At 40.5% G+C, this 27,624-nt stretch overlaps 2 protein-coding genes across 2 annotated transcripts in view; both read left to right on the top strand.

The window, feature by feature from the left end:
- The window catches only part of sypa (synaptophysin a), a 28,260-nt gene extending 20,212 nt beyond the window's left edge, over nt 1-8,048 (top strand). The window contains exons 3-8 of the mRNA XM_044350569.1: nt 146-270; nt 1,690-1,888; nt 1,965-2,156; nt 4,368-4,583; nt 6,326-6,406; nt 7,962-8,048. Coding sequence (XP_044206504.1) covers nt 146-270; nt 1,690-1,888; nt 1,965-2,156; nt 4,368-4,583; nt 6,326-6,391 — 798 coding nt within the window. The 3' untranslated portion in view covers nt 6,392-6,406; nt 7,962-8,048. The remainder of the gene's footprint in view (nt 1-145; nt 271-1,689; nt 1,889-1,964; nt 2,157-4,367; nt 4,584-6,325; nt 6,407-7,961) is intronic.
- Nucleotides 8,049-13,195: 5,147 nt separating this feature from the next.
- pcsk1nl (proprotein convertase subtilisin/kexin type 1 inhibitor, like) lies at nt 13,196-26,718 on the top strand. Its single transcript, XM_044350553.1, has 5 exons — nt 13,196-13,461; nt 23,923-24,178; nt 24,957-25,200; nt 25,356-25,463; nt 26,244-26,718. The coding sequence occupies exons 1-5, from the start codon at nt 13,408-13,410 to the stop codon at nt 26,638-26,640; spliced, it is 1,059 nt and encodes a 352-aa protein (XP_044206488.1). The 5' UTR covers nt 13,196-13,407; the 3' UTR covers nt 26,641-26,718.
- Nucleotides 26,719-27,624: the final 906 nt, after the last annotated feature.

Here is a 27,624-nt window from a genome sequence, read left to right as displayed (position 1 = left end):
TGCCTCTTTTTGTTACTATGCCTCCTTTGGTTTCCTTTTACAACACTGCTGTGACTCATAATATATATTTTTAACTATGATAAGATGTTTTTTAAGAGTCTCTGCAGTATTACTTACTTCTTTTTTTTTATTTCTTCTCCTCAAGTTCTTCGCCATCTTTGCCTTCTCCACCTGCGGCAGTTATTCTGGGATGTTCCGGGTGTCGGTGGAGTGTAAGAACCGGACGAACAGCGACCTGAGCATTGAGGTGGAGTTTGAGTATCCATTCAGGTCAGTACGACAAAAAAAAAACCCATCTCCCCTGATACTGACTCTGACTTTTAGACTGAAGCTGCTGTATGATGAACAGAATACAGACTAACACAAACACAAACACAAATGGAGGCAGCCGAGGACTCACTCTGTTCAGCACATGTTGAGGTGAAAATGATTCATACTAAGTTAAATGTTGCATTTGTCCTAAACTTTACGACTCACTGAATAAACAGAGACAGCAGAAGCAAAACAAGGAGAGAAAATGAAGTTTTAATGTGTGGTGATCCAGATTTAAAAGAGTAAAGTAAAAGTACAAAGACAGCAATGTAAAAAAACTGCAGTACAAGTAACAGTCCTGCATAAAAAATCCTACTACAGTAAAAGTACATAAGTATTATGAGCTTGATGTAGTTAAAGTATTGCAGTAAAAGTACATAAGTATTATGAGCTTGATGTAGTTAAAGTATTGCAGTAAAAGTACATAAGTATTATGAGCTTGATGTAGTTAAAGTATTGCAGTAAAAGTAGTGGTTTGGTCCCTCTGACTGATATATTATTATATACGACATCATTAGATTATTAATAGTGAAGCATCAGTGTTAGAGCAGCATGTTACTGTTGTAGCTGCTGGAGGTGGAGCTAGTTTACACTACTTTATATACAGTTAGCTAGTTTAGTCCAGTGGTTCCCAACCTAGGGGTCGGGCCCCTCCAAAGGGTCAGCAGATAAATCTGAGGAGTCGTGAGATGATTAATGGGAGAGGAAAGAAGAAAAAACAAAGTTCTGATACACAAATCTGTTTTCAGTTTTTGGATTTTTTCTCTAAAATGTCAAGAAACACTGAAATGTTCCAGCAAAGTCAGCAAAGAAGAAGACTGCAAGCTACTAAACATGGATGTTGACAATGCATTTAAGATGGATGTATTATAAAGAACTGAATACGGCACTACAAGACGGTTCCCTATTCATTCCTATGAAAGTGGCCCAGTTGCACAGAAAAAAAATCATCTTTCTGCTATAAAAAATATCCAGATGTGTCTCATGCTTCCATGTTTTTGGACCAATAGAGCATGCTCAGTAGAGTTCAGGACATCTCAAACTGTCAGACTCAGCAGCTGTAAAGCTTTTAGATGTTCTTAAACTAAGCTGTGTTTACATGAATGTTAGCAGACTATATTACCGTTAATCTCACATTACCTATGTTTTGGAGGTTCTCTGTCATGATATAATTTTCTGGACAAGTGTAAATTTTTGGGGGCTGTTGAAGTCATTAGAATTCATCCTGAGAGGAACAGGAATTTCTGTTTATCCGTCCAGCAGTTGTTGACATATTTTTGAGTTGAACCAACAGACTGAGAGAATTCACCGTCCTTAGCCTCAAACTGCTAATGTGGCTAAAAAACTTCACACTCTTCCCTTCTTCCTCTCTCTCAGACTCCACCAGGTGTATTTCGATGCCCCGACCTGTAGTAGCGGGAACAAGGAGCGTCTCTTCCTGGTTGGCGACTACTCTTCCTCGGCCGAGTTCTTTGTCACCATCGGCGTCTTTGCCTTCCTCTACTCCACAGCAGCTCTCAGCATCTACATCTTCTTCTTTGAAAAGTACAAGGAGAACAACAAGGGCCCACTGATTGTAAGTTCTTTGACCTAAAAAGTGCTGCTGACAGGTGACCTATGGGAAATATCACTGACAAACTGTGTGTGTTTAGGACCTGGGGGTGACCGGGGTGTTTGCCTTCATGTGGCTGGTGAGTTCGGCGGCCTGGGCTAAAGGTTTGACTGACGTGAAGACGGCGACTGACCCGGACGGAGTGATCACTCTGATCTCTGCCTGCGATGTTGAGGAGAACCGCTGCCGTGAAGTCCACGATCCAGTCATGTCTGGACTCAACACCTCTGTGGTAAGACATTCGCTGGGCCTGACACCTCTGCAGGTCAGGACAACATTTCTGACCTCTGAAGAAGTCATCAAGCAGACAAGACCCTCACAGCAGTCTGGGTGTCATTCAAAATTTTTGGACACTAGTGCCCATATCTGAGTTTCAGTACAGATACTAAAAAACAAGTTATAAGGTTTAAGTAAGTTAGTGATACTGCACAACAGATGCCAGAGTTCTTAAATGTAAAATGTTGACTAAATGCAAGCAGCTGTACAAGAACAACAGCATCAATATGTTTGTGATTCTCATTCATCCGGGACTTTAGATTCCTGAAGACATTTCAATTTGTTATTGACTGAAGAAGCATTTTAGATGAGAGACGAATCAAGAATCTAAATCAAGTCAAGTTGCTCTCGACCTAGCCTTTCTGGAGACAGCATCGATTGTTTCAGCAAACATCCCATGACGAAAACCTCAGTCGGTTGTAGGAATTATGACTCTTGAAAAAGCATCAGACTTTGACAACAGAAACTGCTGTTCACTTCCTGTTTCCTACCACCAGTCAACATTGGTTAATTGTGATCACTGCCCAATCTTAACAGTCATTCCAGGGCTTAAACGTGACCACAGTTTAATTTGTAACAGTGGTTTGTGACAGTTTTAGAAGAAGCTAACAAATGTCCTGCTGGGATTTCACATCAATTACAAACTATGCATTTTGTCATTTAACAGGGATTTAAATCAGGAACTATCTGATCAAAGGTGACAAGATTACGAGTCTGACCGACATTTTGAGCCTTTCTTTTCTTTTTACTTGATAGTTTTTGATATACTACACTATGAACCGAGGATGGGGAGAAGGACATGTGGGCCATCTTGCTTAGCCTTCCACCACCAGGAACTGAACCTGGATAAGTGATTGATAATGGAAGGATGGATGAATGGTGTTACAGACACATGTCAGACAGTACCAAAAAAGCACTGAGGTCAAATACAAAGCACTACACCTTGGAAAACACATGGAGTTGACCTATACCATATCTCAGGTCAACATCTCCTAGTCCACCTCAGTTTCTGGGTAATTTCGTAGGTCAGTTAGTAGAGCTAATAGAGGAGGATGGAAAATGGATCAAAACATCCACAGAAATCGACTGAAATGTGTCCATAGCACCATCGATTTATTTTCTGCTGCTTATCTAGGTCCAGGTCATGATAGCAGCAGCTTGGCAAAGTAGCCCAAACATCTGTCTCCCAGTCCAGTTCTTCCAGCTCCTCCTGAAGGATCCCGAAGTGTTCCCAAATTAGACAAGATATATTATCTCTCCAGTGTGTTTAGGGTCTGCCACTCATGCCCAGAAGATCTCAACAAGGAGGTATCCAGAAAGCATCCTGATCAGACACCTGAGCCACCTCATCTGACGCCTTTTAATGTGAAGTAGCAGCGATTCTCTTCTGAAGTCCTTCCAGATGTTTGAGCTCTGAGTCTTTAAGGCTGAGCCCAGACACTTCAGAAGGAAACTCATTTTAGTCATCTGTATCAATGATCGCCTATACACCTGTCGATCTCATGCTTTGTCTTACCCTCACTCCGGACCAAGAGATATTTGAATTCATTCACATGTGGCAGCTTCCAACCACAGTTTTCTAGCAGAGTACCATAGCCTTAGACATCAGTCCATAGGATAAAGCACTAAAAATTGTCAAGTATCAAAAGTGGGAAACAAATGTCTGGCCAGATTTATTATTTTGATTTCCAGTTCCAACAAACACACCGAACTCTCTCCAAACGGCTTCAGGAAGAATCTGGAAGAATCTCTTTTATTGGCTGACCTGAACCAGAATCACGGTGGATTAGTACATCTGAGATCTGGTTTAGGTCAGCTCTTTGTGATTTTTGAGGGGTAGGGCTGGTTATCAAACTTCACAACATTGTTTTGGTACCAACCATAAAGTGTCCATGGCAACAAGCATTGAAAGCATCTGGTCAGATTCATTACTTATTCAGATGGTTCCTGATTTTAATCTTAATGTTGCTGGTTTTAGAATATATTTCTGGCTCTTCTATGACTGCTTGTGTTTAGGAACAATTAACACTATGGCTCCTTTTGTTGGATGACAGAAAGTATTTTGCATAAAAATGATGTTTCTATTTTTAAAAAGGACTGTCTTGGTATCTGTATCTATCCAAACTGAAAATCAAATAAGAATTTCCTTCATCTTCTCCTCTTCCAGGCGTTTGGTTTTATTAACCTGATCCTGTGGGCGGGAAACCTCTGGTTCGTATTTAAGGAGACAGGAATCATTGCCCCCTTCATGCGAGCTCCACCTCCTCAGGATAAACCTGCTGCACCAGATGCTTACGGCCAGCAGGGGGCGTATGAACAAGACCCGTATGCCAGCAACCAGGGAGGCTACCAACCCGACTACAATCAGCAAGGATACAACCAGGTGATCAGCCTCAACCTGCTACCTGCTGTTAATTAATACTCACAAGAAAATCAACACCAGGTAACTTCAGCTCAGAGCAGGAGTTCCAACAACCTGGCTGTGATTGGCCAGTTGGATTTGGGTGTGGCTTTGGAGTGGTTAAAAACAGTCCAAGGCTCACGCTGGCAATCTTAACCAACCAACAGATATTGGCGTGGATACATGTTTAGCCTAGCGTAGCACAAGACGAATGAAGAAGCATGGAGAACCTGCTAGCCTAGCTCCATAGAGACTTCATCTCCACCTGGTATTAACCTATGATCTGTATCTGATACGTTGTCTGATCACAGGCCTTTACATTTACACCTGGTATAGATTCTTCTTCTGCTCTGCTGCATCACACCTCTATTCAAGAAGGCTTTTTCATATTTACTCTTATTACTATTTTCTTTATGTTGTGTGTTCTGTTATTAATACTGTAGCACTTTGAGTTTCACTATGAATGAAAGGTGCAGTACAAATTAAATGTATTATTACTATTTTTATTATTATTATCTTGATTCTAAGGGTTCTCAAGGGATTTTTAGTAGTCATTAAAGAGGTGCCAGGGTTTCTGAGGGGGTTCCAGGGGTCTTCTAGGAGGACCTAAATGTTTCAAAGGTCTTCAAAGACGTTGAAAGAGTCTATTTTTCTGTGCGAGTTCCCAGGGTGCTCAGCAAGATGACTGGGGGTTTCTGAGGGGTACACATGATGTTCTGATCACAGTTTTCTTGGGGATCCAGTGGTCCTTAAGGGGGTCAACTCAAAAAGGCCAAGGGCTTCATTACAAGGTTCTGGTTGAGTTTCCAAACCCCAATGGCCCTCCAAAAAGCACTCCCCAAGCTCACTGTGCAGACAGAGGTAGCAGACCTGTCAGCAAACATGCGTCTTAAGGCCCCTTCACAATGTGTGATTTTGGACTGTCTGAGACAAAGGTTGACAATTGTGAGAGAAATGTGGTGAAATCTTTTGATGTCAGTCCAAAACGGCGTCCTAGATTCTAGTGCTACAATTCACCACACATTCATCTCACAATCTGACAGCCTCATATTGATATCCACAGTCTGACACTGACTGTGACCAAGATTTTATCATAGGCATCTCGCACAATGTGTCATGCAATAAACTTATAAGATCGTTGTTGTCACACAGTCTAGAGGTGGCTTTAAGTCAAGGAAAGAGATATGTGATACTCTTGAGGTTCTGTTATGACATACCAGGTGAGGGTAATGTGACAGAAGAAGACAGCCGAATGCATCCTTGACTAGCTGTGCTAACTACACCAACGTTACTTAACTTGTAAGATGGTAATAAGAGTCAGTGGAGAAGCTTGTTAGCTATAATGCTAGCTAAGCTATAACCTTGTCAGTCATGTGACAGCAGGAAAAGGTGCATTCAAGTGAACTTATTGAAAAATACAACAAATCAAACTGTAAAACTAGAGAAGGTAGTGGATCAGCCCTGGAACAACTTAACGACAAAAAAATGTTTAAAAGAAACATTTCACTGCTTCCCAAAGGTCACAGTTTGACTTATGTTTATTGTAATTTGCCTTGTATCATTTCCTGTTCCTGTTAAAAATAGTCAGGTATAATAATTTTCTGTATACTGACTGCCAAAATAACATACTACCTACGTATAGGTACATACAGTAGTGTATACTGTATAGTACTAGTATATAGTGTTTCTGTGTGTCATGCTGTCTGCTGTTGTCTGTCCTCCAGGATGCAGAGTACGGTCAGGGCTACGGCCAGCAGGGGGCGCCAACCTCCTTCTCCAATCAGATGTGAACTGACAGGAAGATGGTGAGTCACACTGGAAGTTGAAGTTAAGGTCACTGCCTGATTAGTCCATTACATTTGATGAAAATGAATTAAATAATTTAACTGACTTTAAAGAGATAAACCAACAATGAATTGGTCTCCTAACAAGTATTGTGATATCTCTTTTTCTTCTGTTCCTCAGAGCTCCAAAAAATATTAATACTCATCAATGAGTCACACAGTTGCACCGGGTGACATGTTCCTTCATTACTATGAACCAACACACCGAGTTTATTTTGACTCAGTCCCACACACACCATCCTGCAGCCAGAAATACTCACTAGAGCACCAAATGTTGATTCATCCACCGCTGAAAATAGTCCTCAACAAATGCACTGTTTCCTCCTGTTTGTTTGATAAACACTACAGTGACCAGCTGTTGTAGGGTATTACTAAGCCTTTATTAAACATGAAACTATATATTTGTGAGGTGTTTTTAAAGATCTTCAGTTGGAACAATGGGTTTGGAGGAAGGAGGAAAGTATTAAGTCTGATTCTGCACATGAGAATTGTTAACTAACACAAGCCTGTAAGTGTTTAATTGGTGCAGGACATCCAAAAAGCTATAGACCAAATTGTACCCACCAGATAAATCTTCATATTTTTGTCAACCCCCTGACTTTTCTCCTGTGCTACCATCAGGACAAACTGAACCAATAACTTGGTCCTGTAGTATCAATAAACTCATTATAACGTCCATTTCCACAGCACTGTTTGCATGAGTACAAAAACAGTCATGTCATACTCACCACTCTGCTGAAAACACTTTCTCGGTTTAACGACAATACTGATTGCACTTCTACTTTGCTGTTTTTTCCACTTTCACTTTAAGCTACCGTCACTGAAACTGAACACTTCCTGCAGATGTTTCACAGTAAAAAAGGTTCAGGTATCATCGGATAATTCGTAATTCATTTGTAATTCAAAAACCAAAAAAACGGTAAATCTCTTATTTGTTTCAAAACAAAAAAACAAAACAAAAAATTTTTTGGTGTCAGAATCAAATCAAACCAAACCAATCAAACCCGCCCGTTTTTGGTTTTTGCCGATTCGTTTTATTGTTATTCCTTTTTAGATTGAATATCGTTTTCACCATAGCAACGGTCGCTGAGGATCATGGGTAGGCTAATGTAGTTTTTTGGTTTTTGAATTACAAATGAATTACGAATTATCCGATGATACCTGGACCAAAAAATCTTCCAGCAGCTCAAAGGGAATAATCCCCCCCTTTAGTGGAAGGCCTTTAATGTGAAACATCTGCAGGAAGTGTTGACAACAACCGAAAAAACAGCAAAGTAGAAAAAACAGACTGTTTTAGTACTAATTGAATAAGTGCTGTTGAAATAGACATTATACTGAATTTACCAGGTGAGACATTATAATACAGGTGGTTCCACCCCTGTCGGTGGGTTTTTTTTATTAAAGACCAACAATTTTTTTTAGGACAAAATGCCTGAAAAACATAATTTCTGGAATTATTAAATAATTTTTCAGTTTGCACTTGTTCCTAATTTTCCTGTTCCCGTTTCTTTCACAGAAAACGTCGGAGTGAACCAACAGTGGGTCGCCTGCAACCTACCCACAATGCAACACTCCTGTCTGTCTGCAAAGTTAACGGGGTGGGTGGGGTGGGTGGGAGGTTTTTGGGGAGGGAGAAGAAGGTTGAAAGAGGGGAGAAGGGTGAAGTTTAGATGTTCACTATAATGAATCGATGTGTAAATGATAAAAAAAAGAGTTATAAATAATAAATCCACAACTTGAACGAAGCACCAAAAGAACAACAACAACGACAAACAATTAAACAACGCTGACAAATAGAAACTTCTGAATCAAGTGATGATGTTGATAAGAGTTATTCATATTAAAATACATAATATGTGGAGAGAATGTATGTTTGTGTTGTATAGATATCACTTTGAACAGATATATATAATATAGACTGAACTGTTTCTTCATGTTTCCTATTGAACCTAATGATCTGCCCCGCCCCCTTGGTATGCCCCGCCCCCACCAATTAGCAGACCAGATTCCCGTCGGCCCGCCATGAAGCCGTTCAGACTGGGTTCAGACAAATCAGATCCAAACCAGATTCAAACTGGATTCGAACCCAACAAACGTGCATCCACCAACATCACCTCCCAGCTGTTTCGCTGTTTGTCTTGCTGCATGTAAATATCAACACAGGAAGTGATGTCATTCTGGAGATGCCGTAAAAAACCCAGTGTGGACTCTGGCTTCATGGTGACGCCGGCTGGAAACTGGATCCGAAATGGCTCCTCCGTCATTACAGTTTGCACTGTTTGTGTGTTTGATTAATGGGCTCAGCTGGAGCTTCTTTCTGCTGTCTATTACATTCCTGTCGCTCCTCTCGGAGACGAGACGCTGCGCAAATGTCCCTCTGAATGATTGTAACATCTGGGGTTTCCTAAAACAACAGATGAGATGATTCTACTGGTTTCTACTGCAGTTTGTTTTACTTCAATATATTTCCAGCCACTCTGATGGAATCTGAAAACAGAAAATGATCCAAAATCCATTAAAAGTAACCATCAGGTCTTTCTGTCATTTGTCACCTGGTAACCCTGGAAACCATTCTAGGAAACTGCAGCAGAGACGGTTTGATTTCTAGTGGAAAAAAATCTGTTTCCATCACACTTTGTTGACTTTTCCACCTCATACAAGCGTCCAAACTTTTTGTGATATTTCAACATTTTTTTCCTTGAATTTCCAGCGTTTCCACTCATGTTTTTTTATGCACAATTTGAAAAAGCACATAAAAAAAAAACAGTGGATGGAAACCCACCTCGAGCCACTTTCTTGCTAGATTCGGAACTTTTGATGGACGAGATGTTTGCAGCTGCAGTTGTTGTAAGTCAACTCAAAGAAATAACTCTTAAATCATTGTGTTTCTTTGAAGTTAAATCCTGCTAACATGAACATTATGTCACACTAAATAATGAAGAGAAACTAAACGGAAACCCGAGGAGCCTCTGTATGCTTCCTTTAGAGAGGAACCTTAAAAAAAGAAGCTTCCTGTGTGTCCTACCACCTTAAAATTTAACCTTCCTACCTCCTAAACCAGATGAATAAAATCTTCAGATGGACATTTCTGTCGGCTAAAGAGTGTTGCTGTTTTTTTTTAATTTGTCTATTTCTCGGCTCTCAGCCAATCAGCAGCAGGTGTGAGCTGTTTTTGTAAAAGTCTTTCCGGAAAGTTCTGGGTCTGAAAAAAAAAAGGGACAAAAAAAAAAAAAAACTTGATGCTTCTTCTTTGGTTGTTTTTTTTTTTGTTTGTTTGTTTGTTTGTTTGTTTTTTTGAAAAGTGAAAGCTGTTTTTAGCGTTGGTATCTTCCTCCGCATGGTGACGTGTTTTCTGCTCGTGTTGTACAGTAACTGATGATCAGTGTGATTCTACTTCCTGTTCTCCTGTACAAGTGTGTGTGTGTGTGTGTGTGTGTATGTGTGTGTGTGTGTGCGCTTGTGTGAATGTGTGTGTGTTGACTTTCATTGCCCGTCCACATCTCTTCTATCATTCTCTCAGTTTTTTATCCTCTTTCTATTCTTTTCTTCTATCTTTATTCTATTTTTTCTTTTATCTCTCTTCTCTTTTTCCATTCTCTTCTTCCTCCTCTTTCTTCTCTCTCCTCCTCCTCACCTCTCTTCCATCTTTTCCTCAGTCACTTCTTCCCTTCCTCCTCCTCCTCCTCTCTATTTCTTCCTCTCTGTCGTTCTTCTTCTTCTTCTTCTTGTCGTTCTTCTCGTGACTCTCCCTCCGGCTCTGTGATGTAACTTCCTGTGTGACGATATTCTACTCAGCATCAGTAACCATGGCGACGGTGTTGACAGTGGTGATGATAATGATGATAATGTGTGTGTGACTTGTTGCTATGGAGACGTCCCCCCCTCCCCCTCCCCATCCCTCCCCCCCCCCCCCTGCTGTGTTAATTCAGTGGAAAGTTTCAATAAACAACAAACTCGTCTGATTCTGTTTCTGTTCATGACGACGGAGAGGAGTGAAGGAGTGAATGAAAGGATGAATGAAAGGATGAATGAAAGGATGAATGAGAATGAAAACAAACAATAAATAACAAATAAAAAAATAAGGAATGAATGAATAAATAAATCAAAGAGCGAATGATCACATGAATGAATAAACAAATGAACAAACAAATAGAAACATGAATGAAGAGATGAATGAATGACTGTGGGAACATGTTGAAATATTTTTGAACAAGTGAATGAACAAAATGAAAGTGTGAATTAAACAAATTCACTACTGAATGACTGTATGAACAGACAAATCCAAAAAAACATCCATGACCAAATAATTGAACAAATGGATGCATGAATGACAAATGAATGGATGAATAAACTAATGAACAAGCAGGAAGTGAATGAATGAACACAATGAGAAGCTTCTATGACACACGAATGAACAAATGACTGAGCGAATGAATGGATGGATGACTGTGGGAGGGAGTTACTGACGTGACTTATAGTGAGTGAATGAATGAACATATTTCTGTTGGAGAACATGAAATGCTGAATTACTACACGAATTAAATGTGTGAAATAATGAAAACATTAAGTGAATGAATAAAGTACAGAAACAGATGAGTGAATGAATTAATAAACAACTGGGTGAGCAGCTGAGGGAATATGAAGACATGAAGAGGTAAATAATTATGTGACTGAATGAACAAACCTATGTACAAATGGACGTATGAATAAAAGAACAAATTTACAAATTTATGAAAAAATTATTAAATAACCATACGAGCAGACGAATGAATGGATGAATAAACAAATGACTGACCGTGGAAAATTGTTAACAGAGACATGAAATTTATGAATTATGAATGAGTGATGCATAAATGAATGAAAAAAATTACTGTTGGATCAAATGAAATGCTGAATTACTACATGAATAAAGACATGAACAATAAAGGAGTGAAAGAATGAATACATTATTAAGTGAGTGAGTAAAGCTGTACAGAAACAGATGAGTGAATGAATTAATTTAAAAAACTGGATGGCTGAGGGAATATGAAGAAATGAAGGAGTGAGTTATGGCCGTGACTGAATGAACATATCTGGGACAAAATGAATAAATAAAATGATGAATGAACAAATGAATGAGAAAATGAATTAATGAATGACTATACGAACGAACAAATGAATAAATGAAAAAATCAAATCTATTGTTAAAATAGTTTAACAAATGGATGAATGAATGAAATTAATTAATGAGTAAACCAATGAACTAGCAGGCAATGAATGAATGAACTAATTAAGACGCTAACACTTCTGGCACATGAATGAACGGATGATCGCAGGAAGGAGTTACTGACATGAAAGTAAATGAATTACAATGAGTGAATGAGTGAACAAATTGTTGAATTACTACATGAATAAAAACATGAACGAGTTCTCCAATCGCATGTGTTTCAACAAGGCAATTCAACTTCCTTTACATGAAATAGTAAAAGCATTGAGACAAAGTGCAAAAAAACACATTATAAAAGGACATTTAAATACAATTAAAAATGGTTATAAAAGCGACGAGAAAATAAAAATAAGCTAAAATAGAATTTTAAAAAATCTGCAGCAAACAAAAGTCTTTGGCCTTGATTTAAAGGACCAGTGTGTAGGATTTAGTGGCATCTAGTGGTGAGAAGTGTGTAGGAGAACCTACGATGGTCACGAAACTCATGAAAAACACGAAAGGTTCCATGTTTAGTTTTTCCATTCTGGGCTACTGTAGGAACAGGAAGTGATTTTTTTTTCTTCCCCAGGAAGGTGAAGTCATGACCCGCCCTACTCTCCTACCTCTGATTGGCTTACCCTGATATTCTCTCACTCCTCATGCCTAAACCAAGCGGCAACCTCCGGGGCTGAAAAATGAAGCCAAAAACTGCAGTTCCTTGAATGACCACTTGAGGCTCCAAAAGCGAGTCAATCCCCATAGACCCCCATGTTAAAATGCTTAACTTTACAGCAGAATAAACATGTTTACAGCCTGGTACAAACAACGGTTTTCGTCTCTGTAGCTAATTTCCTCTTTCGTGACAACTGTAGGGGGTTGAATTTTTTTTATAACTCACCCGTTTAAATTTCATTAAGCCATAAAGTTCTGCATAATGAGGGACATGGCTGCTTTGAGTGACAGGTCCACCAGCCGCTAGGTGGCTTGTTTCAGCCATTCGGCCCGCCTCTTTGCCCATTTTTGATTGGCTGGGAGTTAGGCAGTGTCACACACTGCCAAGACGGCGACGGGCCGTAGTGGGTAACTACATCCATATTTTATACAGTCTATGGCCTAAACCTAACCAACCCAACCAATGAAGACGAGTACTAGCCAATCAGAGGCAGAGTAAAGGTCATGACTTCGCCATCTTAGGAAAAAAAAAAGGCTCCGTGGAAGGGTACCTGCTCCCTCTGTAGATATAAAGGTCTCTAGGTAAGGTAATGAAAACTCTAAGGTACTCTAAGGTAATGAAAACACGATTCTTATTTTCAGGTGATTATACACTTAATTAAAACATACTTATGAATATTACATAACATTTCCGCCAAGTCTGTTCCTCTAGATGTCACTAAATTCTACATACTGCACCTTTAAAAGAACTGAGAGTTGCAGCAGACCTGCAGTTTTCTGGGAGTTTGTTCCAGATATGAAGAATAAAAAACTGAACGCTGCGTTTCCGGGTTTAGTTTTTTGACTCTGGGGACAGAAAGCAGACCTGATCCAGACCACCTCATCAATTCTTTGACAGACAGGAAGCCGATGTAATGATCTGAGAACTGGAGTGATGTGATCCATTTCATAGCGCCGCCCTCTCTCCTCCCCATCACTCAATATCTCTTCCTTCCTCTCCTCTCCTCTCTCTCCGCCTCCTCCTCCTCCTCCTCCTCTCTCCGTGTTATCAGCTCCGGTGGATGTAGATTCAGTCAGTGTGTCTCCGTGTGTGTGTTCAGTCAGTATGGCGTCTCTCGGCCTCTTGCTGCTCAGCACCGCTCTGATTCACACCGCTCAGGTAGGACGACACACACACCGTCAACACATACAGAGAGAGACAGATTAACATGTATGTGGCATGTTTGTTCGTTTATCGTCATGTCGTGTCGTCATGGTAACCTGCGAGTGATGCAGAATGATGTCGCTGCTATTTATCTACCTGCCCGCTGTTATGTAGGTTATCTCTGTCTGATGTTTATCTGCATTTATGTCTGTTCTGTTTACATCTAATTTATTATTTTTATTGATTTATTGATGATCCGTGCGTGTGTGCTTGTGTTGCCTTTATGTTTGTGAAAAACCAGTTTCCGTTGTAAACCATCGCTGTGAGGACATTTTGGCCTTTTCACTACTTCATTGGTCTGTTTGAAGGTTAAGATTTGGTTTTAGGGTTCAGTTTGGGGGTAGGAGTTGGGGTTTGGCATTTATTTATGACGGTTCAGGTTTGCGTTGGGAGCTGGAGATCATATTATGTCATTACGGGTCCTCACAGGGACAGAAAGACAAACGTGAGTCAGTGTGTGTGTGTGTGTGTGTGTGTGTGTGTGTGTGTGTGTGTGTGCGTGTGTGTGTGTGTATTTGTGTGTGCAGCTGACAGGAGGAACATTACGTTTCAGCCCGTGGTAACCATAGCGACAGGAGACAGTAACCCACGGCAACAGGGCCATATATTACACAGGTTACAGTAGGTCTCCTGACACCTGATGGCTGCTGTGTGTGTGTGTGTGTGTGTGTGTGTGTGTGTGTGTGTGTGTGTGTGTGTGTGTGTGTGTGTGTGTGTGTGTAATTTTGTTCTTCTATATTTGTGAGAACCAATTTCAGATCTTGACAGTGAGGACATTTTGGGCGTCCACCATTCTTAGTCGCAGTTTTAATAAAAACAACTTAAATAATAAAGCATCTTCAATGTAAGTGATGGAGGATAAAATCCACAGTGTGTCCACACAGTCATTTCAAAGTCTCTGTGAAGCTTCTATTCAGCTTCAGCAGTCTGAGTTAGTCATATCAAGTGGATATCTGACACATTTACAGTCTTTTTAGCATCAAATTCCCTCTTTGTGTTTCCTCGGACAGTGTTTCCCTGTTGAGCTGCAGGTGGAAGTATAGTAACAAAAAGAGGGGCTTTGGCACTAAAAAGACTGTAACGTTGAAAGATATCTACTTGATTTGACTCATTTGGACGCTGAAGCTTCATATTAGCTTCAGATAAACTTTTAAATACATTTTTGCACAGAAGGAGGACTGTGGATTTTGTCCTCCATCACTTCCATTGTAAGGTCATTATGAAGGGATCTTCTAATGGTCAGTATGAACAGGAGGAATGATTACAGCAAGAAAAACAGGTTTCACTGTTCAGACTTAAAAAAAAAAAAAGAACCTGTCCTTAAATATGCTCTACATGCCAGGTTTCATTCTAATGTAGAGCAAATTTTAATCAAATTTCCAGAAAATGGTCAAAATAAAATGTAGTGAATGCTTGTTTCCATCCTGTTGATGCCATCACAGAAGAAGAAGAGACAAAACGAGATGACGTCATTAAAAGAGCAGCAGTCAAAGCTCAAACGATGGAAAACGTGATGGAAATACGACATTTCTGTTTGTTTCATGTATTCATTTGAGGAACAGTCTCCTCATCGCTCCACACAGATCTGATGTTTTCATCTCTGCAGTGATGTTTAAGTCACATAATTCATGTACGTCATCATTTATTCACCAAGTCTGTTTATATTTGCTTTTTATCCAGACAACTACTTTTATACCTCAGACAACAACAAACACTTTTTTTTAGGATTCCACTCCTTTTTTTTAATGTGCAAATTGAAAATATGCATCAAAGCTCTTGGATGGAACAAACTCAGTCTGTCACAGACAAAGAAGGTTTCGTGGAGGGAAAAGCTGCCTCTCTGTTGATATATTATATGATTATTTAAATAATTTCTCCAGTTTCAGAATGTATTTTAATCAGACAAACTCTTCTTTTGCTTAATGAAAAACATATTTCTCACAGTAAGACATGGATGTGCGTATGGCATCAGCATAATTATTGAGGTATTTCTATCCATAAAGAGCTCTAATTTCTGCCGCAAGTCAGACCGATGCTCCTCAGAGGACTCATTAGCTCCTTCCTCCTCCTCCTCCTCTTCCCCATCATATCAGACCTGCTGATGTCTCATAATCACACAGAGTATAAACCTCCTGTTGTACTGAAAGCTTTGCATCATAAATCTGAACTGATGCAGTCTGAGAGTTATCACAGTCATAAATCACAGTGTGTGTGTGCGCGCGTGTGTGTGTGTGTGTGTGCAGCTGCTGACTGTGTCTCTTTATCTCTGACAAACATAAAAACACTTCAGCAGGAAATTAAAGCTGCTTCATTTTCCACAAGACTGAACCTCATATCTGTTCAGTTAAAGAGTCGACAGCTCACAGCGAGGAGAAAAACAGTCAACAGCCTGCTGGTTAATTACTTCTACAATGGAGATGCATCACCACCATCATCATCATCATCATCATCATGGTCATCACCATCGACATCATCATCATCATTATATATTCTTCTTCTTCTACAGTTACGTTATTAGTAATATGATTATTATTATATTCTAGTTGTTGCTGTTCAGACTGCTGACTCATTGTTCAGACTGCTCACTCACTGTCCAGACTGTTGACTCACTGTTCAGACTGTTCACTCACCGTTCAGACTGTTCACTCACAGTTCAGACTGTTCACTCACTGTTCAGAGTGTTGACTAACTGTTGAGACTGTTCACTCACTGTTCAGACTGTTCACTCGTTATTCAGACTGTTTGCTCACTGTTCAGACTGCAGACTCACTGTTCAGACTGTTAACTCACTGTTCAGACTGCTGACTCACTGTGCAGACTGCTGACTCACAGTTCAGACTGTTCACTCACTGTTCAGACTGCTGACTCACTGTTCAAACTGTTCACTCACTGTTCAAACTGTTCACTAACTGTTCAGACTGCTGACTCACCGTTCAGACTGCTGACTCACTGTTCAGACTGCAGACTCACTGTTCAGACTGTTCACTCACTATTCAGACTGTTCGCTCATTATTCAGACTGTTCGCTCACTGTTCAGACTGCAGACTCACCGTTCAGACTGTTAACTCACTGTTCAGACTGTTCACTCATTATTCAGACTGTTCGCTCACTGTTCAGACTGCAGACTCACCGTTCAGACTGTTAACTCACTGTTCAGACTGTTCACTCATTATTCAGACTGTTCGCTCACTGTTCAGACTGCAGACTCACTGTTCAGACTGTTAACTCACTGTTCAGACTGCTGACTCACTGTTCAGACTGCTGACTCACTGTGCAGACTGCTGACTCACAGTTCACACTGTTCACTCACTGTTCAGACTGTTCACTCACTGTTCAGACTGCTGACTCACTGTTCAAACTGTTCACTCACTGTTCAAACTGTTCACTCACTGTTCAGACTGTTCACTCACCGTTGAGACTGCTGACTCACTGTTCAGACTGTTAACTCACTGTTCAGACTGTTCACTCACTGCTCAGACTGTGGACTAACTGTTCAGACTGTTGACTCACTGTTCAGACTGCTGACTCACTGTTCAGACTGTTGACCAACTGTTCAGACTGTTGACTCACTGCTCAGACTGCTGACTCACTGTTCAGACTGTTGACCAACTGTTCACTCACTGTTCAGACAGCTGACTCACTGCTCAGACTGGTGACTCACTGTTCAGACTGTTGACCAACTGTTCAGACTGTTCACTCACTGCTCAGACTGTGGACTAACTGTTCAGACTGTTGACTCACTGCTCAGACTGCTGACTCACTGTTCAGACTGTTGACCAACTGTTCAGACTGTTCACTCACTGTTCAGACTGCTGACTCACTGCTCAGACTGCTGACTCACTGTTCAGACTGTTGACCAACTGTTCAGACTGTTCACTCACTGCTCAGACTGTGGACTAACTGTTCAGACTGCTGACTCACCGTTCAGACTGCTGACTCACTGTTCAGACTGCAGACTGACTGTTCAGACTGTTCACTCACTATTCAGACTGTTCGCTCATTATTCAGACTGTTCGCTCACTGTTCAGACTGCAGACTCACCGTTCAGACTGTTAACTCACTGTTCAGACTGTTCACTCATTATTCAGACTGTTTGCTCACTGTTCAGACTGCAGACTCACTGTTCAGACTGTTAACTCACTGTTCAGACTGCTGACTCACTGTTCAGACTGTTCATTCACTGCTCAGACTGTGGACTAACTGTTCAGACTGCTGACTCACCGTTCAGACTGCTGACTCACTGTTCAGACTGCAGACTCACTGTTCAGACTGTTCACTCACTATTCAGACTGTTCGCTCATTATTCAGACTGTTCGCTCACTGTTCAGACTGCAGACTCACCGTTCAGACTGTTAACTCACTGTTCAGACTGTTCACTCATTATTCAGACTGTTCGCTCACTGTTCAGACTGCAGACTCACTGTTCAGACTGTTAACTCACTGTTCAGACTGCTGACTCACTGTGCAGACTGCTGACTCACAGTTCACACTGTTCACTCACTGTTCAGACTGTTCACTCACTGTTCAGACTGCTGACTCACTGTTCAAACTGTTCACTCACTGTTCAAACTGTTCACTCACTGTTCAGACTGTTCACTCACCGTTGAGACTGCTGACTCACTGTTCAGACTGTTAACTCACTGTTCAGACTGCTGACTCACTGTTCAGACTGTTCACTCACTGCTCAGACTGTGGACTAACTGTTCAGACTGTTGACTCACTGTTCAGACTGCTGACTCACTGTTCAGACTGTTGACCAACTGTTCAGACTGTTGACTCACTGCTCAGACTGCTGACTCACTGTTCAGACTGTTGACCAACTGTTCACTCACTGTTCAGACAGCTGACTCACTGCTCAGACTGGTGACTCACTGTTCAGACTGTTGACCAACTGTTCAGACTGTTCACTCACTGCTCAGACTGTGGACTAACTGTTCAGACTGTTGACTCACTGCTCAGACTGCTGACTCACTGTTCAGACTGTTGACCAACTGTTCAGACTGTTCACTCACTGTTCAGACTGCTGACTCACTGCTCAGACTGCTGACTCACTGTTCAGACTGTTGACCAACTGTTCAGACTGTTCACTCACTGCTCAGACTGTGGACTAACTGTTCAGACTGTTGACTCACTGCTCAGACTGCTGACTCACTGTTCAGACTGTTGACCAACTGTTCAGACAGCTGACTCACTGCTCAGACTGCTGACTCACTGTTCAGACTGTTGACCAACTGTTCAGACTGTTGACTGACTGTTCAGACTGTTCACTCACTGTTCAGACTGTTGACTAACTGTTCAGACTGTTGACTAACTGTTCAGACTGTGGACTAACTGTTCAGACTGTTGACTCACTGTTCAGACTGCTGACTCACTGTTCAGACTGCTGACTCACTTTTCAGACTGCTGACTCACTGTTCAGACTGCTGACTCACTTTTCAGACAGCTGACTCACTGTTCAGATTGCTGACTCACTGTTCAGACTGCTCACTCACTTTTTAGACCAGGTGACTAAAACATTTTTTTTTTTTTTTTTTTTTGTTGTTAGTGTCATGGTAAACAAAAAGGCTAGGGTTAAATAGCACAGAGAACTGGCTAACGGCAAGAATCAGTTTTTCTTCCATTTTTTAGATGGAACAGAACAGGAATTATGGGGAGAGAAAAGGGGAGTGGACATGGTGAAAGAAAAATGTGGTTGGTTGATGCTTCACCAAATCATTGGATTGCTGAAAAAAGTTGAGGCCAGCTCAACTGCGTACATCATGCCTGTCAGGCAGCAACAAGTGTTGGGCGTCAATATATAGCTTCATGTCACTGGCTTCCATTGAAAATAACTTGTAGCCTGTTAGGCTGAAGCCAATATGAAAGTACCTTTAAGTGCAATGTCACCGACTGACTCCCATTCAAAAAGCCTCAACTTCTCTCTACAAATACTAAGTCAATCATTGTTTTCAATGAGTCATTATGGTCTCAATCTCTAAATTCAGGCCCTCTAATCAGTGTTCTGGTGGTCATTTTGGAAATCATTGCTCCATTAATAAGATTTGAAGACTTAAAGTAGCTTTGATGTCTGCTGTGTGGGTGGTGATTGACAGTTGGCTCACCTGCTGCTCTCTTACTGTCCCATTATTTCACTAAGTTTAATGTTACTTGATTATAAACACCTGCCCTGTTAGCACAATTTAGCTAAAGTAGCTAACGTTGGCCAAGTGTTCAGTGCTTGGTGTTCCCGGTAAGCTAACATTCATTTTGGTCCGAGGTAGTGGGGCGTGTTCCCACAGCGTGAAGGACAACACCCTGCCCTCCTTATTTGGAAGGTAAATCAATGGGCGACATTACACCATACAGGTTATGGTTCAGACTGTTGACTAGTTGTAAACGCCATACCGCCATGAAACGAAGAAGTCGGTCTTATTGAGCTCCATCAGTACTGTGATACAACCAAGTAGTCCTCAGAAGTACAGACAAACAAACTTGTGTTTGATTTAAATCTGAGAAGCCTTAAGTGTCAGACAGGATCACCCTGATCGATCAGTAGCTCTCTAAGTCTTTCTATCTGTCTCCATCTCTTCTCTTTATCAGACTCCATCAGTCTTTGTCTCCTTCACAGCAACATCACTCTCCATCGCCGCCTTCTGAACACAAAAAATAGTTCCAAGATGACAGTTGTGCCGACGACGTTACCTGGCTGTCAGCTGGACATCCTTCAGTAGGCAATCTGCAGCTTTATACATCCTGTATGTCCAGATGAACAACTTAATATGCTTTATGCGCTAAAATGGTCCAACCAACATCCTGTCTGACCCAGACATCTGTTATACATCTTAACAATGTGTCACTTTCAAGATACTCTTGATAATGAATCATATATAACCAAACACATCAAGTAGGTTATCTTAGTTAATACAAGACATGTAGTCATTTTTACAGAAACACACTGTATTAATATTAATGTGCAACTTTATTTCATCAAGATAAACAGCACAGAAACAGATTATCATCAAAAGTACAACTTCTTGTAGATAATCTAACAATTTGAATTGTTGCTCCAGTTTCCACTGAGGCTGCAACAAGCTAATGCTAATGCAGGCTAATGCTAATGCTAATGCTAATGAGCTTTATAGAACATACAAGCAAACTTTAAAAGTAAACAACAGCCTTATTTCTGCTCCATTTCTGTCCTCTTGTTCCTGTTGCTTTTCAAACTCAGCGAGCAGCTCATTTTCAGTTCTCAACTCTTGTGGTCAACTGCGTGTATTCTCGTGAGACTGGATGATGAATTTACCATAAGTATGAGGATATTGCATCCATGATGAAGATGTGTTAGTCAATAATGAACCCTTCATAACTTTTATTAATCCAGATAAAGCTCACATCATTGCTAAACTGTTAAAAACTTACAATGCCCAATGACATTGATTCTATGTGCAGAGGACGTCCCTCTAGGACAATCTGCTCTTAACCAATAACAGAATAAAAAAGTAATGAGCAATGAGGACCGGCCGTAATGTCACAGCGATGGATAAAACTCAAACTAGTCCTCACAAAAAAGGACATACAATCCCTTTACACAAACACACACAAACACACACACACATAGACGACCAATCAAATTAGTGTAGGCAGGAACAGACCAGCTCGTTACGCTGCCATGGCAACAGCACGTCTCCCTGGACACTGACAGAACCCTCATAAAACACACACACACACAAACACACACGGTGGTTTAATGTGGTGTAAACTGTTCAGCTTAGAGCAGCACTCGTCTCACAGTCAGAAGCCTGCAGCTAAGACTCATGGGAAATGTAGTTGTTGAATACTAACACAATAAATTTAAAATATCTTTGTAAAACTGCTGAGGCTTCCACATGTTTTATGTTCGGTTCAGCTGTAGATCTTCAAGTATGTCATAACGTGGACAGAAAACCTTGGGAACATGTTCCAGCTTTAAATGCTGATCCATTTTTTACTTCATTTATTGAAATGAAAGCATGTGAGAAGTTTAGAGGGAAAAATCACTATTTGGTGGAGCTGTTAACAACTCATAGACATGTGAAATGTGACCCCGACTACACACTGCTTTTTGTAAGACGTCAAAAGCCAAAAAGGTTGGAAACCACTGGTTTCATCTTTAACAATATGTTGTATTTAAAAAACTTGTTTATATTATCCATTGTGTCAAATCTTCATCTGAAAAGTAACAAAAGCTGTCAAATATTATTTCCCTCTGAAATGTAGTGGAGTGGAAGTATAAAGTAGCATCAAATGGAAATAAGTAGAGTAGAAGTACCTCAAAATTGTACTTAAGTACAGTACTTGAGTAAATGTACTTAGTTATTTTCCACCACTGGTGAATACGTTGTTATGTGAGCGTTTGATTGACTCAATGGGCAGGTCAAACAACCAGAAACCAGAAAGCATGACTCACCAAATCATGTCAATCATCGACCCGAGGAGGAGAGGCTATATATATACCAAAATTATGTGGACATACCTCGCTGATGTTCTACTGTCTGAATGAAAATCTCTGCAAGTTCCAACATCTGGAGGAAAAACTTATATCAGGAGCGTGGAGTCACCATCACATGTTACATTGTCACATATATTCAGCTGTCCACATACTTTTGGCCATGTTATGCAGTCAGATAACTGTGGTAAGATTTGACTGCAGAGTGGTACCTCTAGCACCAATAAATGATCTGTGGTCAGGATGAGAAACACCAGCAGAGCAGCAGAACAACATTCAACAAGATGAAACTTTACTCATCATATCAGGACGACAAACTGCAGAGTGTGTGTGTGACTCAGCTGTGACTCACAGGAAGTGCAGTGATGATGAGTGGGAGGTGAAGACAGTGAATACCGAATAAATCATCTGTTCTTCGTCTTCAGCCGCGTTCGCCTGCAGAAATAAATTCAGATTTTCTTTTATCTAGAGATCATGACAAAATTTTCCCACTTGTGGAAATGATATTTCTTAATGTCCATTATCCTGGTAATTTAAAGGATATTGCAGATTTTATTTCAACTTGAGTGGTGCTCATTTGTGTGTCTGCTGTCTCTGTCTTGTCCAACAGCAGGAAACGCCCATACACTGATGATAGGATGTTAATGATAAGAACAACAACGACAACAACGATAAGAAGAAGATGATTAACAAAACATTCACAGAGAGCTTTTCAAGATGCTCAAATGCTTTACAGAAAAAGTTGAAGAAAAAGCTCCTCATGAAAAATGTGTCAGCAATTTATTAAAGTATTGAAGAAGATGGATGAAATGGTTGGACTATATTAAATACTATTCAGAAGACTTTCCTCTCAAGAAGAACGACACAACAGATCGTAATATCAGTCGCTCAAAAACGACATATAGTCACAGTAGGAGTGACAGATGCCATCTGGTGGCTGTAGTAATTCTGACCCGGAGCGGTGGTGCAGTTCAGATGACGTCTATACATGTGGACAGATTTCCTCATTCAGAGGAGCTTTCAACGGTACAGTCTTTTTAGTGCTAAAGTCCCTCTTTTTGTTACTATACTTCCACCGAAGCTCAACAGGGAAACACTGTCCAAAGAAACACAAAGAGGGAATTTGATGCTAAAAAGACTGTAAATGTGTCAGATATCCACTTGATATGACTAACTCAGACTGATGAAGCCTCATATAAGCTTCACAAAGACTTTTAAATGCATTTTTGCACTAAATGACTGTGTGGACACACTGTGGATTTTGGCCTCCATCACTTACATCGAAAGCACATTTGAAGGATCTTTTAATGTCCAGTATGAACAGGAGGAATGATTACAGCGAGGAAAACCTCTTTCACTGTTCATATGAACACCTGACTGTTGTTTTAGGACACACTTGAAAAATGGTGAATCGTGAAGTATTTCTCTAACACTAACAAAGTGATCATTTAACCCAATATTACTAATATATACCTAATATTCTCAGGTGTTCAGATGTCCAGTTCAGCAGTAGATCCTCATTTATCTCACAGAACCTGGACAGAAAACCACATGAGGCATGTTTCAGCTTCTGTCCTTATTTAAGTATATAAGACATCAGTAGTTTTTGAGACTGAGAGGGTTCAGATCATTGGGTGAAGCAGATACGTAGAGCTTTGTGTCGTCTGCATAGCGGCAGATACAGATTCTGTTTTTGTGCAGAAAATAACATGTTCAAGGACTGAAACTTGAGAAATATTTACTGTTTCTGAACAGAATTCTCTGAAGGAAACAAAGGAGTAAAATTAAAAGTCTTAACTTTTGGCACGCTGTTAAAGCCTCATGGGGTCTTTACATGTTAAACACAATAAAACTTAAAGAAAATGAGGACACCTGCTTTGTACAGGTGAGGGGGTGGGGCTACTCTTCCTCTCCCTTGTGTAAGACAGGTAACGAGTCTCTCTCTTGCTCAGTCTCTACCCGCAGCTCGTGGTGGTGGGCGTGGCCTGGATGTCTCAGTGGGCGGAGCCAGACGCCAGCGCAGGGATGTCCGTAACCTGCTGCCCTATGAAGAGCAGATGATGTCATATCCTGCTGCACAGGGAGGAGGCGGAGCCAATGACCTTTACTACCAGTCAGACGACTGGAGGGGGAGGGGCTTGGACCAGGCCTTGCAGCGATTGGTGGAGAGAGACCAGAGGCGGGAGCAGGAGGAGGAGCAGCGAGCAGGTTGAGAGCTTTAATCTGTTTATGCACAATTAATCCTTACCAACATTTTCTCAACAAAAAACTTTTTCTCTAAAAATGTTTTTTGCAGAATTTTTCTTGACATGTTATGATTTTTAGGGGGAAAAATATTATGTAATTTTTCTCTCAATATTACAATTTTTTTTTATCAACATCATAACCCCCCCCCCCCCCCCCCCCCCCCCCCCCAAAATTTGTAATTTTTTATGCCTTTTTCTTTTACGACTTTTTTCTAAATTTTAAGTTGTTCCTTAGTATAATACAACTTCTCTCTAAAATCTTTTTCACAAGATATTACATAATTTTTTCAACAAATTACGTCTTTTAAAATGAACAAATTATGACTTTTTCCCAAAATGATACAACTTAAAACTTCTGACAAATTCCAACTTTTATTTTTCCCAATGATATTCTGACATTTTTTGTCTAAAATTATTACACTTTGCTTGACAAATTTGATGTTTTTCTTGAAATATTATTTTTTTCCCAAAATATGACAACTAACCCTTAAAATATTTTAACTACTTACATAGTATCCTGAGTTTTTGCAGAAACTATGACAATTTCTGTCAAATATTTTGTCTTTATTCATGAAATATTATGTTTTTTTTCCCCAAACAATCCATTGTATTTTTGTGGACTTTAAAATCTTTTCCATGAATCACTTCATTATGAAAACATCATGAATAATCAGCTCATTTGTTTTTAAGAAATAGAACAACAAAGACTCAACTAACTAACCAATCAAATGTCTTCACAGCCTACCTGGCCTCTCTGCTCCGCCTACTGAATGAGGCAGAAGATGCGGGATTGGTCGGTCCAGGAGACGTGGAGGTGGTTGAGGAGGAGGAGGATGAGGAGGACGATCAGGGGCCACCAGGGGACTTCCAGGGCCCGGTTCCCCCAGACTACGACGAGACGGGGCGGGGGCTGAGCATGGGGAGGCCACCAGCTGCCTGGTGGGGCCTCCTGGAGCCCCAGCTGGCTCAGGCTCTGCTGGACAGGTGACCAGAGTGGAGAGGGTTGGGGTTTGACAGTATTTTATTGAGTCTGAATCCACTTATCGAATTTGTAATCCTTCTTAACGCTAATTGAATCTCTTGAGGTTTGTCAGTAATCAGAGTTCTGAATAACTGAAGCTCTGACCTGTGATTGGCAGGATGGAGCCTCAGGTGGCTCAGGCTCTGCTGGAGAGAGCGAGACAGGAGAGACTCCAGCAGGCGGGGCGAGTTTCATCCAGACTGAACAGAGACCAGGACACGCTGAGGTGATCAGTCATTTCCTGAGACACAGAAAGTCAATACTAAAATTATACTAATCATTGTTATTATCTTATATAACAACGGATCAAAGGTGTGATGGTAAAGTCTGTCTGGTAGGTGTGAACTCATATTTGTGACCAACTCTGCAGCATTTTAGCCTCTTTTAGCACATAGTTTTGGTTTTTATGTAGCACATGTTTGTAGGGTAACTGTTCGCATGAACAATCTTGAGAAAAAGATTTTTTTTGACATGTTATGACTTTTTCTGGACATGTTATGGTTTTTTGTTTTTTGTTTTTTTTATACATGTTATGACTTTTTCTGGATATGTTACCATAATTTATGAGGGTTTTTTTTATGAGGGTTTAACATGCTCCTTTTTTTATTTTCCTGGACATTTACAACATTTTTGTTACAACTTTTTTCTGAACATACTCTATTACAGCTTTTTTTTCCACAAAAATATTTTGTCTTTATTCTTGAAATCTCAGATTTTTATCCTAAAGTGGCCTGAATCATCCGTCATGCTTTTGTGATTTCATTTTTTTAAATCTGTTTTGTGAATCACTTTATCATCAATTTATCAGTAGAATATTTGTTTGGGGAAATCAATCTATTTCCAGTAAATTTGGGTGAATAAAGTGTTTTTGCACTTATTTTCTGAAGCCAATCAGGCCTGTGATTGGTGTGGTACTTCTTCAGGCAGTGGGCTGATGGGAAATGTAGTCTTCACATAAAAAAACAGGACCACTTACGGTAGCCTACCTGTGTCTTCTCATTTTCAGACGTATGGTTGCTAGGATACTGTCCAGCATTGGCCCTGACAACGCCCAGGTTATCTCCTCCAGTCGCCGAATGAGGAGGGACCTGTCTGTCACAGCAGCTGAACCTGCTAGCTCCGCCCACAGGAGAACCCGACGTTCCCTTGACGATATGGCCCCTCCGGCGCCTAGCAACGAGCCCCCTCTACTCAGGGTGAAGAGGCTGGAAGAGGAGGAGGAAGAGGAGGAGGAGAGGCTCCACCCCGCTGCCGGGCTGCAAAGGATGAAACGCATCGATACCATGGCAACCACCGCCATGGAAGAACTGAACCATGGGAGTCGTAGGCGCCGGAGGAGAGCTGCCCCGAACTACGACCCCCAAATACTAATTGATCAGATTCTAGAGTATATGAGGGAGTAAGAAGAGGAGGAGAGGAGGAAGGATGGAGGGAGAACAGGTGAAGGAGGGATGAGGAGGAGGTTTATTCTGTCATTGTCTTTCAGGTTTTTCATTTTTTGTTTCTGTATTTTATGTTTTTGCTGCTTTTGGTGAAAACGTACCTGATCATGTTGTTTGTTGTTAAAATGAGGACAAATGATGAAGTGATGGAGGAGTGAAGTGAAGAGCAGGGAGGTTTATTTTATGGGTTTGTAGTTTCCTTATATAATCCCAAAACGTCTCCTAAAAGGATGATATCGTTTGGTACAAATTATTGATCTAATAGAGAATTGGTGTATTTCAACTGATCACTAGTGTAACACTAAATATAAAATACAAAGCACTGTGACAAGAAAGTGAAATTAGGACTAAAAACAACTACATTAAAAACACTGAAATATCTTTTAAAACACATTCAGGCTTATTTTGGATACTCAGAAGATTTTACAACATAAATATTTCTGTTAACAACAACAGGATAGTTGTGCTGTAAGCTGCACACTGTAGATACTGTGCTGCAGGACACAACACTTCAAAGCTGTAAAAACACTGACCTAAAGAGTGATTTAATTAGCTGAACATGCAAAAATGTGAAATTTGTCTACAGGCAAAAAGTAATTCAACATACGTATATGAAAAATAAAAGTTTACAATAATAAATGAACAGTGAATTCATATTTATTTGGGTTTAAATTGAACTGTTCTTTTAAGGAAATTCCTCCCAATAAACTTTGTCTCTATTTTAACTATAATAACTACAAAATTTACATATTTCCTTCCCTGAGTTTGGTCTGTGCAATGGCCCCAAACACTACATTACCCATAAGCCTCAGCAGCGGCTCCACAGTTGCTGAATTGATCCAAAATCCAAAAGTGAGATGACTCATATATGTGAATTTAGCCAACATGTTCTCTCAATTCACCTGAAGCTATGTGATTGGCTATTTCTTACAGCAATGCTCTCTG

Source organism: Thunnus albacares, chromosome 5, assembly GCF_914725855.1.
Source record: "Thunnus albacares chromosome 5, fThuAlb1.1, whole genome shotgun sequence".
Taxonomy (NCBI): Eukaryota; Metazoa; Chordata; class Actinopteri; order Scombriformes; family Scombridae; genus Thunnus; species Thunnus albacares.
The sequence above is the reverse complement of the archived record's forward strand: the minus strand, read 5'-3'. Positions and strand labels throughout refer to the sequence as shown.